The 19,613-nt window shown below is 44.9% G+C and overlaps 1 protein-coding gene across 1 annotated transcript in view; it reads left to right on the top strand.

The window, feature by feature from the left end:
* Positions 1–17,273, top strand: part of NEO1 (neogenin 1) — a 202,111-nt gene extending 184,838 nt beyond the window's left edge. The window contains exons 24-29 of the mRNA XM_011933015.1: positions 497–735; positions 1,341–1,433; positions 5,562–5,720; positions 10,502–10,765; positions 13,395–13,531; positions 14,688–17,273. Coding sequence (XP_011788405.1) covers positions 497–735; positions 1,341–1,433; positions 5,562–5,720; positions 10,502–10,765; positions 13,395–13,531; positions 14,688–14,771 — 976 coding nt within the window. The 3' untranslated portion in view covers positions 14,772–17,273. The remainder of the gene's footprint in view (positions 1–496; positions 736–1,340; positions 1,434–5,561; positions 5,721–10,501; positions 10,766–13,394; positions 13,532–14,687) is intronic.
* The last annotated feature ends 2,340 nt before the right edge of the window (positions 17,274–19,613 follow it).

The following is a 19,613-nucleotide window of genomic DNA, read 5'->3' as shown; positions in this document are numbered from 1 at the left end:
AGCCAAGATTGCACCATTACATTCCAGCCTAGGCAACAAGAGCGAAACTCAATCTCAAAAAAAAAAAAATAAAGTTGTTGCCTCCCTCCTTTATAAGCCATAGTTATGTTTCTACTCCATTTATGTTTCTACTCCATTGTTATGTTTCTACATTGCTCTAATTGGAAACTTGTGGATGAACCTTCTGGTTTAGAGATTATGTAATGAAAAATGCTATCTTAATCTTTTAACAGTCAAAAACAGTAGTCATAAGGCAGGATTCAAACATAAAACCCTGGTAAGTATCTCTAAATATGTGTGGACAAAATAGAGATACACTTACTCTCCCCAGGAGCAAACTTTTTGTTGTTGTTGTTGTTATTGTTGGGGGCAGGAGGTATATTTTTAGTTTTTGCCTTTGCTTGAAACATCTCTCAGAAAGGCAGTTTTAATCACTCAAGCCTTTTGATGAATATGTTCAAATGAGTTAAGAAGCTTCTTTTAACTTCGTGCCTAGGAAGCGAGCTGCCTGCAAATCAGTGAATGGCTCTCATAAGTACAAAGGGAATTCTAAAGATGTGAAACCTCCAGATCTCTGGATCCATCATGAGAGACTGGAGCTGAAACCCATTGATAAGTCTCCAGACCCAAACCCCATCATGACTGATACTCCAATTCCTCGCAACTCTCAAGATATCACACCAGTTGACAACTCCATGGACAGCAATATCCATCAAAGGCGAAATTCATACAGAGGTACCATTTTAAGTGTAGGTTTTTTCCTCAAATGTTAGGAGACTGTTTTCATTTAAATCATTTTCCCCCTGAGGTTGCCTTCATTTGGCAATTCCTATATGACATCAGATTTAGAGAAATGGGTATTAGAAGATTTGGGAACATATGATAAAGAATAGCTAGCTTCTTATGGGAGAGAGGTACTTGTATGGGTACACACCCATACGAGACAATCTTGCAGATCTTTTAGGTCTCTCATCAGGCTTCAGCAGTGTGATATTCAAGCATTTGAGGCTGCTAGCTAGCCCTTGTCTGTGCATTTCATTCAGTGTCTTCAGCTGGCTTCCAGCTAACATTGTGGTATTCAGAATGTTCTTCGTCTGGAGGCTCTTTCAGACACTCTATGAAGTGTGGCGGGCAACATTGTGACATCCACATTGATTCAGCAGGAACTCTTGTGATGCTCTCATGATCATTTTCCTCTTTATTTCACTTCTTGCAGAAATGTCTTGTCCCCATTGTGTCGTTTGTGAATTCTGAATCCCCTACTAGAAATGTTTTACTGTTGAGGCTGCTCAGTGGCGTAGGGCACATGCTGGTAACTAACCTCCACATTTAACATCTAGGGCATGAGTCAGAGGACAGCATGTCTACACTGGCTGGAAGGCGGGGAATGAGACCAAAAATGATGATGCCCTTTGACTCCCAGCCACCCCAGCGTAAGTAGAAGCTTCTCTTTTCCTCAGTGCTATCAATCTGTTCAGTCATGTAGGGGAACAACTATGAATGATCTTTTTGACTTCACTGGATTCTAACACAAAGATAATCTACCAAAGCTTTGACACCTTGAAGGAGGAAGTACCAAACACTTGCCATATTTTGCAACAAACATTATTCTTGAGGCTAGCGTTGTTATGTTTATGGTAAATAAGCTGAAAAGCCAATGTCTCCAGATCCCGGGAATAGGGAAGTCTCCCTAAAAGTACATCATATCTCTATAGGAGAGATGGGAAAGCTTCCCTCCAGACTAGGGCTAAGGATGGCCCGATGTTACAAGTTTTTGTTGTGCTTCCTGATACCAGTGCTAATGAGCACCTATGGAATTTATTTTTTTAATTGATAGATTTGAAGGCCAAGCAAGGTGGCCCACACCTATAATCCTAGTGTTTTGGGAGACTAAGGTGGGAGGATTGCTGGAGGCCAGGAGTTCTAGACCAGCCTGGGCAATGTTGTAGTGGGACCCCATCTCTACCAAAAAAAATAAAAGTAAAAATTAGTCATGACAAAAATTAGCCAGGTGTGGTGGTACATGTCTGTAATCCCAGCTATTCAAGTGGCTGAGGCACGAGAATCTCCTGAACCTGGGAAGCAGAGGTTGCAGTGAGCCAAGATCGTGCTGCTGCACTCCAGCCAGGGTGACAGAGTGAGACTCGGTCTCAAAAAAAAAAAATTTTTTTAAAAAGCCAGGCATCGTGGCACACAACCTGTAGTCCCAGCTACCCAGGAGGCTGAGATGGAAGGATTTCTTGAACCCAGGGTTTAAGGTTGCAGTGAGCTATGATTTTGCACCTTTGCACTCCAGCTTGGGCAACAGAGCCAAGAGCCAGTCTCTAAATTAGTTAAAGTAATAAAATTTAAAAATAAAATTATTAGACTTTATATTTTAGAATAGCTTTAGGTTTCATTGTATGGATTTCTTTTTTTTTTTGAGACAGAGTCAGAGTCTTGCTCTGTCGCCAAGGCTGGAGTGCAGTGGCACGATTTCAGCTCATTGCAGCCTCTGCCTCCTGGCTTCAAGCAATTCTCCAGCTTAAGCCTCCCAAGTAGCTGTGATTACAGGCACTCACCACCACACCTGGCTAGTTTTTTGTAGAGACCGTGTTGGCCAGTCTGGTCTCAAACTCCTAACCTCAGGTGATCCACCCAACTCAGCCACCCAAAGCACTGGGATTACAGGCATGAGCCACCATGCCCACCCAGCCGGAATTTTTTAAACAACATTTCTCATTCTTGATTCATGCCTCACTTTGATAAGCATAAAGGTTTCTGAGCCTTTTTTAATAATAGTTGAAATTCAAAATAAGTTAAATATCATGATTAAACCAGAAAGCAGTGTGACAAACCAATTCTTTCAAACTACTGTGTCCTCTCTCTTGTCACTGTTTTCAAGGAAGTGAAGCCTTTCAGACTAGCTAGCACAGCGGGGCTTGCAGTTGAGGGAATTTTCAGCCATCTGTCAACAAATGATGAGATTTAATAGCCATGAATATCATACATGCAACAAGGTGCACTATGACATTGTGCACTTGGAAAAGTTCCTCAAATCCCCAACCTCTTGGTGGAAGCGCCAAGCATGTGGATGTCTGCACACCCATTCCCTCTCCCACAAACACTATACACAAACGTGTAAGATTATTACAAAGATCATCTTTGAAAGAGTAACACCTTATTTGTTAATAGGTAATTTCAGCTCAGAGTAGCTTATGCTTGTGGTCCTTGATGGAAAGAAAGGCCTGGACTTGGAAGCATGCAGGGGAAAACCTGGTTTCCCCTCTTATAAGAGGTGCCCTGGATGGGGTTCCCAGGTTTAAAGATACAAATGCCCAAGAAGAGTAAATTAATCCATTCTAGTTGCTTCTGATTGATCAAGAAGATGCTAGCACTACTGCTTATTTGTTTGTTTTGTATAAGACTTCAGTTCCTACCTGAACTGGCTTATTTTGAAAACTTTTAAAATTTTGCTATCTTTATTTCTAGATGTATTTTACTTTTAAATATGTTAAGTAAAAAAGATCTGTTGTCCAGTTGATACCATTCTTCTTTTTTTTTGATGCTGGGGAAGGAGTTTGCACCGATATACAATATTATTTAATTTGTGCCTTAACAGTTGGGTAGGTAAGTGGAATCTTTTAGAAACCTGCAACCGTAAGATCCACTTATGGTGTTTAGGTTTTCAGATACTGTTTTTAAAACCCACATGACTACAGTTCTGTTTGACAAGCCAGTATTCCCTGAGCTCTAGACCCTGGAATGCTGCGGGAGCCATGTACCCACCACCCACCTACCCTGGTCTTAAATGACTGAGCAGTGCCAGGAAGGGCTTGCTGGTGCCAGGACATGGCTCCATCCAGAGCCATGCACCAAAGCATCAAGTTCAGAGTCAGCTAACAGCTGCTGATTTCCTGCTATATCCTAGGCAAGCACATTCACACTGCTTTATTTTTTTACTTACCTAGAAAGACTGGAAATGCCTTATAAAGGGGAAAAAGTCAGTTTTGTTTTTCCTTTGTGAGAGTCCTAAAATGCTCTCAAATTGTACTTTCCTAGGTAAAAATCAGGTTTATTCCCCCTACCCCAGCCTGAATTCTGGAAAACACTGAGTCTGAAGCACCCACTTCTAAAAACTACCTGTCTTCCCCTAGAGGAGTTGCCGACTCCCCAGTTACCCCAAGAGCCCTCCTCAGGCAGCTTTCCTGTGTTGTGTTTTATTCCCAGGCACAACCTGGAGCCTCTGGTCCCCAAGAGCAGCACCTGAGGAAAAGCCCCTTTTCTGTTCCTCAGGCCTTGAGAGGGGAAGGAAGGGGCAGCAGTGCTCAGGGGTCCCAGTCATGCCACCTGCTTGCTTGCATGTGGCCAGGACAAGGGATAGCTGGAAAGTAAAGGCATCCGTTTTGTTGACCAGGATTTCTCTTTAGCAGAGTAATGTTGAATAGCCCCACAAAGACTAGGGAGATCCCTGGGGACAGAAGACATTTCAGTAGGCCACTAAGTGTTAAGTAAGTTGTATTATTAAGTTCACGAAGCCTTTGTTTAGAGAAAAAAGGATTCCCTGTATTGCTAGTAAGCTTTGGTCTCTTTGCCTGTTTGGTAGGGGTAGAGCTGGTTATCTTGACCTTAAAAGTGCCATTTCTACAACCACTCCAAGGGAGTTCCTCAGAAAAGTTTATTCCAAGACTCTGGTCTTCTAATTTTATCTGTTTCCATCTCGGATAATGAAGCCTCGTAGAAAGTTGTACATGAAATCTCTGTCTTCATAGAAAGTAGTATGTGAAATCTGTGTGGAAATTTCAGATTCTTTAGCTAAACACAGTTAATTGAATCTTTAACCAGTGTGAGAAGGAAAGAGCCGTTTATTCTCCTAAATGCAGATGGGTATGGCTGAGTCCCCAGACTGGAAGCAGTAAAAGATGGCGCCATCGGCCAGTGATTCATGCTTTTAGTACTAGATGGGACCATCAGAGTTCAATTCCATTTGCATTTATTTTAAGACATGAAAGCTGATTAAGCAGCTACATATTTATTTGGCCTAAATACCCATTAAATGCTTAATTCAGCAGGTTTGACAAAGGCAGAATGAATTAGGAATATACTCGAAAAAGAAGGGACTTCTTTCTATCCTTTTTAGCAGGACAAAATAGAAACTCAATTTATGTGTTGGCTTATGGATTTATATTTTGTGACATATTCAAATAGATATTTATAATAACTCATGTAATCCATGTTTATTATAGTAGAATTGGAAAATACAGATAAGCCAAAAGAAAAATATTATTTTAATCCTGACCACTCTTCCCTGCAAGATAATCACTGTTAACATTTTAGTATATATTCCTCAGACCTTTTTTTCTATACATATGTAGACATATGCAAAAGAGTATGTTCATTTTTAAAAAACAAATGTAAAAATCAATGGCTAATTGACCAGATCTAGCCAGCTGCCACCAAAAACCCAAGGGAGTGGTTGGACTGTATGGGAGGTGGGAAGGGGGTGACTTTGCTCTGAACTGTGATTTGTGTGTGTTTGTGCAAGCGTGTTAAGCATTTCTCTGTCTTGTGTTCATTCACAGCTGTGATTAGTGCCCATCCCATCCATTCCCTCGATCACCCTCACCATCATTTCCACTCCAGCAGCCTCGCTTCTCCAGCTCGCAGTCATCTCTACCACCCGGGCAGCCCATGGCCCATTGGCACATCCATGTCCCTTTCAGACAGGGCCAATTCCACAGGTGAGAGATGAGGATCAAGCCCAGATGGAAACCATTCCAAAGGAGTCAGCAAGCGGAAATGGGGAAGGGCTTGCCCTACTTAGAAAAGGGATTTGGAATTTTTCTATTTTATTTACTTAGCATAACATTTCTGTGACTGACTCAAATTTGTTTCTGTAAAATTCACCCCATATTTCTACTTAAGTTTTAAACATTCAGTGCAAAGTTTCCTTTTAGTAAAAACAGTATCTCTAATCACATAAGCATCCCTTGTTCCATAAAATTGCACTTTAAACTCAGTCCTTTTTTCCAATTTCTTGATTTCTTTTAATCCTCTAATTTGAAAGGAAAACTCATCCTGGGTGATTTCAGACACTCGTGGTTGCCTTTGCCTGGCAGTCACCCTAATGCTGGGTAGGTCCAAAGGTTAACTGTTACATACAGGTTACTTCCACCGTGGACCAAAGTGCCAACAACATCCAAGGGGCGGTGGGGCCACAAGCCACGTGGAGTTGTGTGTATTGTAAACCACAGGGTGCCTGATGTAAACCTCAGGATTATTAAAATTAGGAAGGGATGCGCAGGAATAGATCCTCTCTGCAGAAACAGGAAATTAGCGTAACAATCTGCAGTGTATTTAAAGAAACATGTTGCTAGACAAACAAGTCCCAGTTTGGAAATCTTAGGAAACGGCATTATCAAAGTTTTAAGGAGGAAATAGTGAAGGCGTGGAGACAGCAAGTGGCGTAAATATTATTCTTCATTAATTGAAAATTAATTTTCATCCTCAGTTTTAAACGGCAAGCCTAGCAACTTCCCATATATTCAACATACTATTTTTCCACCATTTGAAACTTGCCTATTAGTAGTTATTATGTTACTGGTAGAACTGAGTTTTGCTGCTCTGGGGAATAAGGGAATTTCAAGTGAGTTCCATTTTAAAAGAACCTCAAAACTTTATGCTAGAAGTTTGGGTTCCTAGTAATATCCCCATTTTTTAAAGTTTTTTGTTTCTCTTTGGTTTTTTTGTTTGTTTTTGAGACAGAGTCTCACTCTATCGCCCAGGCTGGAGTACAGTGGCGCAATCTCGGCTCACTGCAACCTCCACCTCCTGGGTTCAAGCAGTTCTCCTGTCTCAACTTCCTGGGTAGCTGGGATTGCAGGCATATGCCACCATGCCTGGCTGATTTTTGTGTTTTTAGTATAGATGGGGTTTCCCCATGTTGGCCAGACTGGTCTCAAACTCCTGACCTCAAGTGATCCGCCTGCCGTGGCCTCCCAAAGTGCTGAAATTACAGACATGAGCCACCGCACCCGGTCCCTATTCTTTCAAGTTTTTATCAATCATAAACATACCCAAAACATCAAATGAAGCTTTATTAAGGGGTGTGTAATAATTCCTGACATTATCTACTCCCAAAGCTATTACCTGATTTGGAGAATGCTGCTTGAACTCACATCTAAATTTGGCCTTCCAGGCTGAGCACTGTGGCTCATGCCTGTAATTCTGGAACTTTGGGCAACCAAGGCAGGAGGATCGCTTGAGTCCATGACCAGCCTGGGCAACAAGGCAAGATCCCATCTCTACTAAATATTAAATATTATTTATATATATATATTTATATATATATATATTTGACCTTTCTACTATCTCCTTCCAAATCCCAATTTGAAGTCCTGCATTTAGGAAAGATGGTTTACAAGATAGACAGTTACTCCAGCCAGCTGCATGGAGAGCCAAAGTCTGCCTTACAGACATAGTCTCAAATAGAATAGAGGACCAGAAAGCAGCCTCCATACCACTCTTAGAAAGGAGGTTTTGTGCCCAACCCTGTTTCTCCATTTTTAAGGCCAAGGAATCTCACACGCTAGGATGTGGTCCTGCTTGAGTGGATGGCAGGCACTTTCCAATCAAATCAGGCCCTCTTTCCTGCTGGGTTTGGGGATTGGAGAGGAGCATGGCAGCTCCTACTTAGCCCTCTCCCTTGTGATTTAGTGTTGGTAAGCATTCCCTTCTCTATGGACCTAGGCAGAAAGTGAAGAGACGGGGAAAGAATAATTTTGCATTACTAAGAGAGTCCATGCTTTGATGACCAGTTGCATAAAGGAAGGTAAAACTAAAGTGATAGACTCGCTGAAGACTGATTTGAAGTGTAGAGCAAGTATCCAGAAATGATCAAAGTTCTTTTTCACTATTGCACTTTTTTAAGCTTTTGTGTTTCTGGAGCTCAGAGTGTTGGCACAGCTTGGTATATGTGGGCTAGGCAGGGCCAGTCTCTGCTCTAAGGAATATTCACTGTGTCACCACCACTTGACATTGGAAAAGCACTTTCCTCTTGTCCAATCACTTGGCCAGTGTGAACTCTGTGTGTCTTAACTCTTTAAGAGGCAAGTCAGTCAGTAGGCCCCTTGCCAAAGCAGGAATTTTACTTACAGCATGGATTCTGAGCAGGCCAGTGATTTTGCACAGTGTCAGGGAGTACCCTTCGTGTAGAAAGCAACATGCCTGGGGCTCCTGGAGTTGTACAAGGCCTCCCTGGTCTGTGGTAGCAGGCCAGGGTGCTGACTCATATAGGCAACCCCATTTTCCTTTTTCACCTTTTGCACCATCTCTTTGGCCCTCAGAAGCTTATATATCTAGTTACAGATCATTGAGGCAGTCAGGAGAGGCCTGTTTGCCCAGAGCTGATCTAACATACCTGCCAATACAGGCTGACATGGTCTGGACATGAGTTTACTCTTCTCTCTCCTCCTCCCTGCTACCCTTCCTAGCCAGCTTCTACCCCGCCCAGGATCACAGAGGGGGACCACCAGCTCCCCCACCGTGGGGGATGGCTAACTTGAGCAAGCCTAAGAAGAGATCCTCAGCACACCCCTTTAAGGGATGAGGAGTGGCCTAAGCCTGGTAGGGCCAACACAGTCAGGCACACTTGGGAGGGTGTATGAGTCCCTCATCCGTGGACCCAAGATCAGAGGTGCCACTCATGACTGGTGTGGCCTGACTTCTCAGAGCCCAAAGGCACAGATTCACTGCTACCTCAGCAACAAAGACAGGGAAATGTGTTGGATTTCTGCAGATTGCTCGTGCTTTACGATATCCCCATCTGTGGGGATACATTTCAAGATCCGCCCCCCCCCCCAGTGGAGGCCTGAAATTACATGTAGTACTGAACCCTTTATATCTGCTTTCTCTATCTGATAACTGAGACAGCTGCTAAGTGACTCAAGGGCAGGTAGCATACACAGTCTGGAGAGGCTGGACTAAGGGATAATGCACATCCCCAGTGGAACGGTGCAAGATTTCATCATACTACTCAGAATGGTGCACAATGTAAAGCTTATGAATTCTTTATTTCTGGAATGTTTCATTTAAATATTTGGACAGCAGTTGGCCACAGATAATTAAAACCATTGAAAGCAAAAGCATGGGTAAGGGGAACTACTGTACTTGCTAAGGTTGAGAACTCCAGAAGTCAGAAGAGGCCTTCAGGCTACCTGGTACAGTTCATTGTCCTGAGCTGTGTCCTCCGTGCCTCTCCTCACGGGTGTGGAAGATGGTCACCAGCTCACACTGTTGGAAGGGTCTTCCTCATGTGGTCTCCCCGGGCCTTGGTGCTGCTTCTGCCCCACAGGGTGGGGGCAGGTGGTACTCTGTGTGGAAAGGTGTGTGGTGGTCCAGAGCATGTGTGTGGAAGTCGGAAGGCAGGGATTCAGATTCCACCCTGCTAGTTCTAACTGTGCAAATAGGCAATTTGCTTAACCTCCCAGTGCCTTCTGAGTTACTTTGAGGATCGAGTGAGCTAATGAATGTAAAGCAGCTAGCATAGTGCCTGGCTTAAAGTAAGCACCCAGTAATTTACAAAGAAAAGAATATTTTCAGATATTCAAGCACCATGTTCAGCACTTTTCATATATCTCATTTAATCCTCAAAGAATTATGTGTTATTCTCCCTCTTTTGTAGATGAAGAAACTGAGACTCAGAGATAACTCAGTAACTTTGTCAAATTCACCCAGCTTGTATGCACAGATTAGAGTCCAGGTCTGTCTGATTCCAGAGTCCGCGCTTTTCTGCCCTGCTGTGCTGCCTTCCAGAACGACTCTGCCCCTTCTTATATTTTGAGATTGTTATCATGTTCTTCCTGAGCCTTCCCTTCTCCAGGCTAATCTATCCCCATTTCTTTCTCTGAATCAAAAATGCCCTTCATTTGGCATGATCTGAAAGCTGTGTGCAGACCTCCGGGCTGCTCTGTTCATTGCCCAGTTCTCACTTGAGCTATGGGGTTTTTGCTGTGATGAGGCCATGCACAGCCCCTGGAGGCATGAAGGCCTGTGGCATTGGCCTCTCCTGCAGTGACTGCCAGGCCTTGTCAGTAGATCTGGCTACTCTCAGGTACCCAGCCAGCCTTGGTGATTAGCCATGTTTGTCTGTGAAAGGCCACTCTCTAAGATTCCAGTGAGTGAAGTTTTTAATTTTCTTTTATACTTATTTATATCTTAATATCTTAGTCATCTCAGGAACCTTTACATGTGCTCCATAGTAAATAATGAGAAGAACTTTAAATCTATAAAATTGTGACCACTTAGCTGTGAGGCAAACAACTGGAATAGCTGGTTGAGTACAAAATTGTTCGAGACTCCATTCTTATCCCTGGCAGTGGTACTAATCCATGTTCTCTTGGACTAGCACTGATCACAAGTGCTTTTGAGCTGATTTAGGGAACCCCTAGAAGTAGCCAAACTCTGGGACTTTCCCATGTTTAATGGCAAAAGAAATACTAACATTTAGACTTTCCTGCTGTAGAATCTGTTCGAAATACCCCCAGCACTGACACCATGCCAGCCTCCTCGTCTCAAACATGCTGCACTGATCACCAGGACCCTGAAGGTGCTACCAGCTCCTCTTACTTGGCCAGCTCCCAAGAGGAAGATTCAGGCCAGAGTCTTCCCACTGCCCATGTTCGCCCTTCCCACCCATTGAAGAGCTTCGCCGTGCCGGCAGTCCCACCTCCAGGACCTCCCACCTATGATCCTGCATTGCCAAGCACACCATTACTATCCCAGCAAGGTGAGTGAGAATGGCAGCATACCTGGAGGGACCCTTTGGCTCAAGCTTGGATAAAGTCACCCCTTCCTTGAAGTATAGCAAAGCAAGTATCCTCCAAGCCTATCCCAGCAATTCAGTTAGAGTAGCAGTGTGCCATTGTCCCACCCAAGAAGTTTGTGGGCTGACCTTTTGAATTGGGTTTGATGTGCAGCACCTTTGGTGGTAAGTCCAATGGCATGGGAATGGATAGCAGATCTAGTCTGCCCAGCTCCCTGGAATCACCTCACTTCGTAAGGTCCCTGCAAACTAGAGAAGGGATCAGGGAGGCCAAGGCTTGGACTCATAGGGTGGTGAAAGCAGAGGGAACCTCAGGATAGGGAAAGGAACCCTGTGAAGGGAAAGTCATTTACCCAAATCCACACAGCTCAGTAACAGTCCCCTGACCTCAAAGGCGTGCTTGCTTTCTGCACTTAATTGTTACCTGTTCATTTGTTTTAGAATAAGTCAGTGATTTTCAAAATTTCTGGTCTCAGTACCCCTTTATAGCTTAAAAGCTGTTGAGCACATAAAAGAGCTTTTCTTCATGTGGGTTATATCTGTCAATATTTACCATATTCAAATTCAAACTAAGAAATTTTTAAAGTATTTTATTCATTTAAAAAAGCAATTCTCTATCATGTTAGGATAACCAGCATATTTTTATGAAAAGCTATTTTCCTTTTTTTTTTTTTATTTTTTATTTGGGACGGAGTCTCGCTCTGTCACCCAGGCTGGAGTGCAGTGGTGCAATCTCGGCTCACTGCAAGCTCCACTTCCCGGGTTCACGCCATTTTTCTGCCTCAGTTTCCCAAGCAGCTGAGCCTACAGGTGCCCGCCACCATGCCCAACTAATTTTTTGTGTATTTAGAAGAGATGGGGTTTCACTGCCTTAGCCAGGATGGTCTCGATCTCCTGACCTCGTGATCCACCTGCCTTGGCCTCCCAAAGTGCTAGGAAGACAGGCGTGAGCCACCATGCCCGGCCGAAAAGCAACTATTTTCAAAACAAAAATATAGTGAGAAGAGTCGTTTTATTTTTTTGCAAATCTCTTTAATGTCTGGCTTAATAAAAGACAGCTGGATTTTCCTATCTGCTTCTGCATTCAATCTGTTGCAATATGGTGTTTTGGTTGAAATATAAGAAGAAAATCTGGTCTAACAGATATGTAATTGGAAAAGGAAAGAGTATTTTTATAACCTTTTCAGATAATTGTGGATATTCTTTTTTGATACTACAGCAAAACTCAACAAGTTGTAGTTTTTTAAAGGTTTGTTTGTAAAGTGAAATCTGAAACCTTATCTGTGAACTATTTGTACTTTATTCCATTAAAATTCATTCATCTGTCTTGCATTTAATGCACCATACTAAAACATCACATGTCAGTCATTTAGAAAATACTGGTTCACTACATTATACAAATTCTGCAAATAGTGATAAATTTCATTCAGTATCTAAAAACATATTCATTAATATCGTCAAAATGTGTATTAAGTTCTCAAGACCATGGTGGCAGAGGCAAATTTTCCAAAATGTTCATTTTTACTTAAAACTTAAATTTTATCATTGGCAAGAAACGCTATCCATTGTGTGCCTTGAATTGACAGGCTCACTTTGTTCATTTTCTAAAAGATGTCTCAAGAACCAGTTTGTCTGTCTTTGAACTAACAGTGATATTCCATGATAAAAACATTCAACTCAAAACTCAAACTATCACAAGTGCCTTTATTTAAGACAGCTGTTGGCTGGGCGCGGTGGCTCACGCTTGTAATCCCAGCACTTCGGGAGGCCGAGGCGGGTGGATCACCTGAGGTCAGGAGTTCAAGACCAGCATGGCCACCATGGTGAAACCCCTTCTCTACTAAAAATACAAAAAATTAGCCGGGCGTGGTAGCAGACGCCTGTAATCCCAGCTGCTTGGGAGGCTGAGGCAGGAGAATCACTTGAACCCAGGAGGCAGAGGTTGCAGCGAGCAAAGGTCACTCCACTGCCCTCCAGCCTGGGCAATAAGGAGAGACTGCGTCTCAAAAAAAAAAGATAGCTGTCATACTTTGTACACAGCTGAAGTACTTCATGCATACTTTCCATTTTGTCACATACAGTAAGGTCAAGATGTAGTAAAAAAAAATGTTTACTCCTTTATTAACGATGGTTCTTAGTGAAACTGGCTTTTTTAAACTGCAAGTGCATGTCGGTGAATGGCTTTACAGTTTGGCACCACTGCCTTAATTTGTACTAAGCCTCTAGCAGCTCACCCACTATTGCTTTTGTATACTCAGTGCAAAGGCAAACACAGTGGAAAGGTAAATAATGTCTTATTATGCGGAGAGCTTTGGCCTCCCAGATATCCTGCAAGGGTTCGTGGACCACCACACTTAGAGAACCACTGGACTAGGATATTGGTTTTCTAGAGCCAATGGAATATTTTCTCTGGCCTCATGAAAGCCCTGCTATCTCCCTCCTTCCCTCTTTTCCAGTAACTTTTCAGAGCAGTATCCGCACACTGGGTCTGTGTGTCTCTCTCACCCTGAAGCAGCACTTGGACCTTAGGGCCTTCATGAGGTCTAGGGGAGGCAGGCTTGGCCACATACCTGACGATGCCCTTTCCCCTCAGCTCTGAACCATCACATTCACTCAGTGAAGACAGCCTCCATCGGGACTCTAGGAAGGAGCCGGCCTCCTATGCCAGTGGTTGTTCCCAGTGCCCCTGAAGTGCAGGAGACCACAAGGATGTTGGAAGACTCCGAGAGTGTAAGTTCGTGGGGCCATCAGTCCAGCCAGATTGTCTGGGAACACGCCCCAGGGTCTGAGACTGCTGGTCAAGCTGATATTCTGTACATACCAGGCTCGCCACCCAGAACTATGAAGCAGATGCACTCATTCATTCAGTAGAAACAGTGTTGAGCATCTTTTCTGAGCCAGGAACTATGCTGAGGATTTGGTCTACTTTCTTTCCCATAACCACTGTTGTTTTTTTTTGTTTTTTGTTTTTTTTGAGAGAGGGTCTTGCTCTGTTACCTGGGCTGGAATACAGTGGCACGATCTCGGCTCACTGCAACCTCTGTCTCCTGGGTTCAAGGGATTCTCCTGCCTCAGCCTCCTGAGTAGCTGGAACTACAGGCGCCCGCCACCATACCCGGCTATTTTTTTGTATTTTTAGTACAGACAGCGTTTCACTATGTCTGCCAGGCTGGTCTTAAATTCCCGACCTCAGGTGATCCACCTGCCTTGGCCTCCCAGAGTGCTGCGATGACAGGCGTGAGCCACCACACACAGCCCCCATATCCACTCTTGAACGTCTTAGATTAGCTTTTCACACAGCCCAGCTAATGGCCCCTCTCCCCCGCTTCCTACCTGCCTTTTAGTTCTGTCCCTTCTCTCATTGTTCTTCTTTTCTTGGTTTGAACCATTCATACGTTCCCTCAGTTCTACTCTGTGACCTTTCCTGAGCAAGATACTGGAGGAGAAGGTGCTTGAGTGGTTGCTGTCAAAACAGAAATCACCAGGGTCTCTCTTTGATCTTTCACTCTCAAACTCCAGTAAAAATGTTTTGCCTCTGAATTTCCACGTGCAGGATTCTCTAAGCGGAAAGCTCGGGGCCCAGAGATCCAGGGACATACCGACTGTGCTGACTGAGGCAGAGACCTAGAAGGGGCAAGCAGCAGGCCTTCTGGCTTGTGAGGTCATTGTGACCCTGGGGAGCGTGTGTTGGGAGAAAGGCATTGTGCATTATCAGGAAACGGGATCCCAGTGACCTTGGGTCTGTCCTGCTACTTTCCACTCTTCTGAGCCACCCTGTGTATTAGTAGCCCGTTTTCTGGGACCATTTGACTACTGACCACATGATGTCTTGGCCTCTCTCTGGGCTCTCCTTTCTGGATTAGTAATAGTGTTTTCTTTTCCGTAGAGCTATGAACCAGATGAGCTGACCAAAGAGATGGCCCACCTGGAAGGACTAATGAAGGACCTAAACGCTATCACGACAGCATGACGACCTTCACCAGGACATGGCTTCAAACCTGAGTCTGGAAGTCTTGGAACTTACCCTTGAAAACAAGGAATTGTACAGAGTACGAGAGGACAGCACTTGAGAACACAGAATGAGCCAGCAGACTGGCCAGCGCCTCTGTGTAGGGCTGGCTCCAGGCATGGCCACCTGCCTTCCCCTGGTCAGCCTGGAAGAAGCCTGTGTTGAGGCAGCTTCCCTTTGCCTGCTGATATTCTGCAGGACTGGGCACCATGGGCCAAAATTTTGTGTCCAGGGAAGAAGCGAGAAGTGCAACCTGCATTTCACTTTGTGGTCAGGCTGTGTCTTCGTGCTGCGACTGCATCACCTTTATGGAGTGTAGACATTGGCATTTATGTACAATTTTATTTGTGTCTTATTTTATTTTACCTTCAAAAACAAAAACGCCATCCAAAACCGAGGAAGTCCGTGGTGTTCTCCACAAGTGGTTGACATTTGACTGCTTGTTCCAATTATGTATGGAAAGTCATTGACAGTGTGGGTTGTTCCTGGGGTTGGCTTGTTTTTTGGTTTTGTTTTCATGTTTTAATTCTGAGTCATTGCATCCTCTACCAGCTGTTAATCCATCACTCTGAGGGGGAGGAAATGTTGCATTGCTGTTTGTAAGCTTTTTTATTATTTTTTTATTATAATTATTAAAGGCCTGACTCTTTCCTCTCATCACTGTGAGATTACAGATCTATTTGAATTGAATGAAATGTAACATTGAAAAGACTTGTTTGTTGCTTTCTGTGCAGTTTCAGTATTGGGGCGGGGTGGGGGGCTGGGGGTTGGTAATAGGAAATGGAGGGGCTGCTGAGGTCCTGTGAATGTTTCCGTCGTTGTACTTTCTTCCAGAAGCCTGCAGAGAATGGAAGCATCTTCTTTATTGTCGTTTCCTGGCATGTCCATCCTTGTTGTCACTACGTTGCAACTGGAGTTTGATTTGGATCTGGTTTTAAAATTCTTCTGTGCAATAGGTGGGTTTGAGGATTTAGCAGCCCTGATGTCTTGGTCATAGCCTGGTAAGAATGTCCATGCTGAGGAGGCAGGTGTATTTCTAATTGCCTGAGTCACACACAATAGGGTAAGAGCCTGACCCTATTCTGTAAATCAGAAAGGAAGGATGGAGATCCTTTCCTGCTGCTATTATTGGCCCTCTTTGAGGAAGTTGGAGGTTAAGGAAGGAACTTTGTTTCCACATAAGACTCCTCCTCCTCTCTAGTTCCAGTCTTCAACCAGTCCAGTGCGCTCTTCCACACTTCAGAACCCCTTCAGAGAAAGCATTAGCAGGAGGAATGAGACAAGGCAGAGCTGCAGTGCCCCCTGAGGCTTCCACACATCTTTCTGAATATTATTTTTCAAGTAACAAGGGACAGAGACAGCGGAAGCAGCTGCCCCCCTCCCCTGTCCCAGCAGCTCAGCTAGGCCCTGATAAGAAGGAGGCCACAGGAGTTTTCTGAGGTGAACCCAACGGCTCAGCCACACTTGGAAGCCATTGCCTTTGCACATAGTTCTTAGGTTCTTTTTCCTAAAAAGGTAAGGAGCTGAGGTGTGTTTTTTTTTAATATTAAGAATATATAATGGAAAACATAGGACTGATGCTCAGGCATCTTCCTCTACTCCCCAACAGATCCCCAGAAGACAGTGTGGAAGGCAGTGTAGACAGTAAATCGGGCTTCAGTTCTATAGCCAAGAAGAGATCAGCTGCTGAAACCACCAGTGGGTACCCCAGGTCACCTGCCTTTGAACTTGGGGATTTCCCACTTTTGGATCTTACCACATACTTGCTTTTTCACAAGATGAACTCTTTGTATTTATGATTTGGAGGGCAATGAAAGGTGCAATGCGGGAACTCCTGCTGCCGAGCTAGCTGGTCACGTGGGGGTGCCAGGCGGGATTCTGGAAAACCAGTGCACTTAAACTGATCTTGAAGAGAGCTGTCCAAGCACTCTGGCCACCAGGAGGGCCAGGTTCCCCAGAAACTACCTTGTGCCCAAAGAACATGCTCAGTATTGGGGGCATTTCGTCCCACGAACCCTGACCTTCTGTTACCTCAGGGCCTTGGTACCTGGATACTGCCACAGAATTGGGGCGGGTGGGGGAGGGGCCTATTTTTCAATAAAATAACTGTTCAAAGTGGGGGTTTTTTTTTAAAATTAAAAAGGAAAGCTATTCTGTATTGCACCTTTTCACAATTTAATACATTTTCTTACATTTTCCTGTGATGTTTGAAACTAAACCATTGCGTGTCTGTAGCGTCCTAGTTGAGCTGCTGCTCAGCGGCTTCCTCGGGGGATGCGGAGCGCCTGTGTCTGTCGCCGCACTGCCTGCGGGAGGGGCGCAGAGGGCCGCTGGGACTGGCGTCTGTACACACTTGTTTGGCCTTTTCTGTAGTTGATGCTGTAAACTCTATGGCTTTTTAAAAACGATTTCATGTTTTTATTTAGTATTGGAAATCCAATACACTTTTTTAATCCAATCAAACTCTGGTCTGGTTAAAGAGTTATTTTCCCTTGTCCTTAAAAACAAAAAAAAAAACAACCACCTTCGGGGCCCCCCGCTTCCCAGCCTCTCTCAATGACTTTGCTGTTGCCCTCACAACTGTAAAGCCAGTAGTCTACAAGGAGACTCAGGGAAGGGTGGCAGGTGAGCCAGGAGGCTGCAGGAGCTGTTTGGACCGTCCACCAGCACCAAAAATGAGTCTTGTCCCTGTTCTCATCCCCCTGATGCTGCCCTGCAGGGACTAAGCAGCCTGAGGAATCAGGGGCCCCCTGGCAGCCTTCCCTGAATGGAGTGCAGGCCATGTCCCTGCTGCGGCAGTGCATTCTGTTAGGGCAGACTTTGAGTGCCCACGCAGGGCCCAGCCTCCCCACTCCCAGCCCCACCACTCACAGGGACCTAAAGCCAGAGCAGATGTCTCCTGGGAGGCCTGCTTGCCCCAGGCTGCCTCATCTCACTGTGTTCACTAAGATTCCTCGTGGTGTCCCAGAGTCTGGGCCAGGGAATAGGTGACCTCAGCAGCCAGAGGCCTGAGCTTGCAATAATAGAGTGAGGGCTGAATGCAGAGCACAGTGTCCTCACTGCTCCCTCACTCTGCGGCCAGAGTGTACTTTAGGAAGCCCAAATCCTGTCCTCCTCATTAGCCACACTCCATTGGGCTCAGGATGAACTCCATACTCCCATAGCTGCAGGTTGGTCTGCCACAGCCTCCAGGTCCAGACTCATGTCGCCTTGTGCACTGGGGCTGTGGCCACAGAAAGCTACCAGTGAGGCCATTCTCAGTCTGCGTGGAGTGTCCTCTTTACTGCCATTCTGTTCTAAGTGCTGGGCATCTGCTGCTGCTATCCCTCCAGTGCGTCCCTAGGTGGAGCTCTTGGCACGTTTTGCTGTGACTTGTTTCTTTTCCTGGGCCCTGTGGGCTCATTGAGGACAAGATTATTTCTCACTCCTTTCTGAATGTCTAATGCCAGGGACAGTTTCTGACAATAGCAGATGCTTGTCTCTTGGATGGATAGACAAACAGTCACGAGGACTCATGCCCTGGAGCGTGTTGAAAGGCTTTACACTCAGGCACACACAAGAAGCCCCCTCCTGGCAGGGATCCTGGTAGGTCTGCAGTGTTCTGGTGCTAGGACACCCCCATTTCAGTAGCCATGGCCCTTTGGCCTCCTGGGGTAAACGTGAAAGATGAAAGATGACAGTCATAAGAAACGATGCTGGGCTGGGCCCAGTGGCTCGTGCCTGGAATCCCAGCACTTTGGGAGGCAGAGGCGGGCAGATCACCTGAGGTCAGGAGTTTGTGACCAGTCTGGCCAACATAGTGAAACCCTGTCTCTGCTAAAAATACAAAAATTAGCCAGGCATGGTGAGGAGTGCCTGTAATCCTAGCTACTTGGGAGGCTGAGGCAGGAGAATAGTTTGAATCTGGGAGACGGAGGTTGCAGTGAGCAGAGACCATGCCATTGCACTCCAGCCTGGGGAACCAGAGTGCAACTCCATCTCAAAAAAAAAAGAAAGATAAGAAACAGTGCTGATGCCTCATGACCTCATGACCAGCTTCAAGCTGGGAACTAAGACAAGAACGTCTTGCAGATTTGTTCTAAGATGAGCATTATGAACAAGCCTCTATACAAAGAAGAAATACCTCTTCTCCTACCCCATTCCTGCCCCATCCATCAACCCCTCCCAGTTGCAACCACCCTCCTGCCAGAAGTGGGGAGAACCATCAGGAGAGACTGGAGACCAGCAATAAGCCATCAAATTGATGATGACAGGACCATGGGCAGGGATTGGAGAACCAGGGAGCCAAGAGGAACCACCCCTAACCACAGACAGAAGAACCCGAGGTAGCAGGTACCCAATTCCTAATCTAGGGTTCCCAGCTACCAAAGGAGGGAGTTCACCAGGGGCACAGGAGGAAGAGATAGGAGACAGTAGTTGCAAGAAAATAATACTTAAGTTTTTAATAATCTTTGTAATGTACATAATGTTGGAAGTGCTACTTAAAACTACAACTACCCTCTAAACATGGTGGATGACATTCATCTCAAGACGTCTTTTTCCTCAATTAGGAACTTGGCTTGAAAAATGAAAGGGTCCTAGAGCTGAACTCACAAAAGGTTGGCAGGAACACTTGCTGCACTGTAGCACAAGAACAATTCGGGATTTCCTGAAATGATTAGGGGTGGAGGGGACACTGGCAACCAGTATAATCAACAAGATGGTACAAGATTGAGGGGCTCTGTGGGAAAGCACCGCAGTGGAAACTGGCTGGCCTCAAGGTGTTCAAAGACCTTTCTTAAATGGGAAGATCTTTGGTTTGGT

The sequence above is a fragment of the Colobus angolensis genome, unplaced genomic scaffold, assembly GCF_000951035.1.
Source record: "Colobus angolensis palliatus isolate OR3802 unplaced genomic scaffold, Cang.pa_1.0 Scaffold99, whole genome shotgun sequence".
NCBI lineage: Eukaryota > Metazoa > Chordata > Mammalia > Primates > Cercopithecidae > Colobus > Colobus angolensis.
Note: the sequence above shows the minus strand (reverse complement) of the source record. Positions and strands in the feature narration are given on the sequence as shown.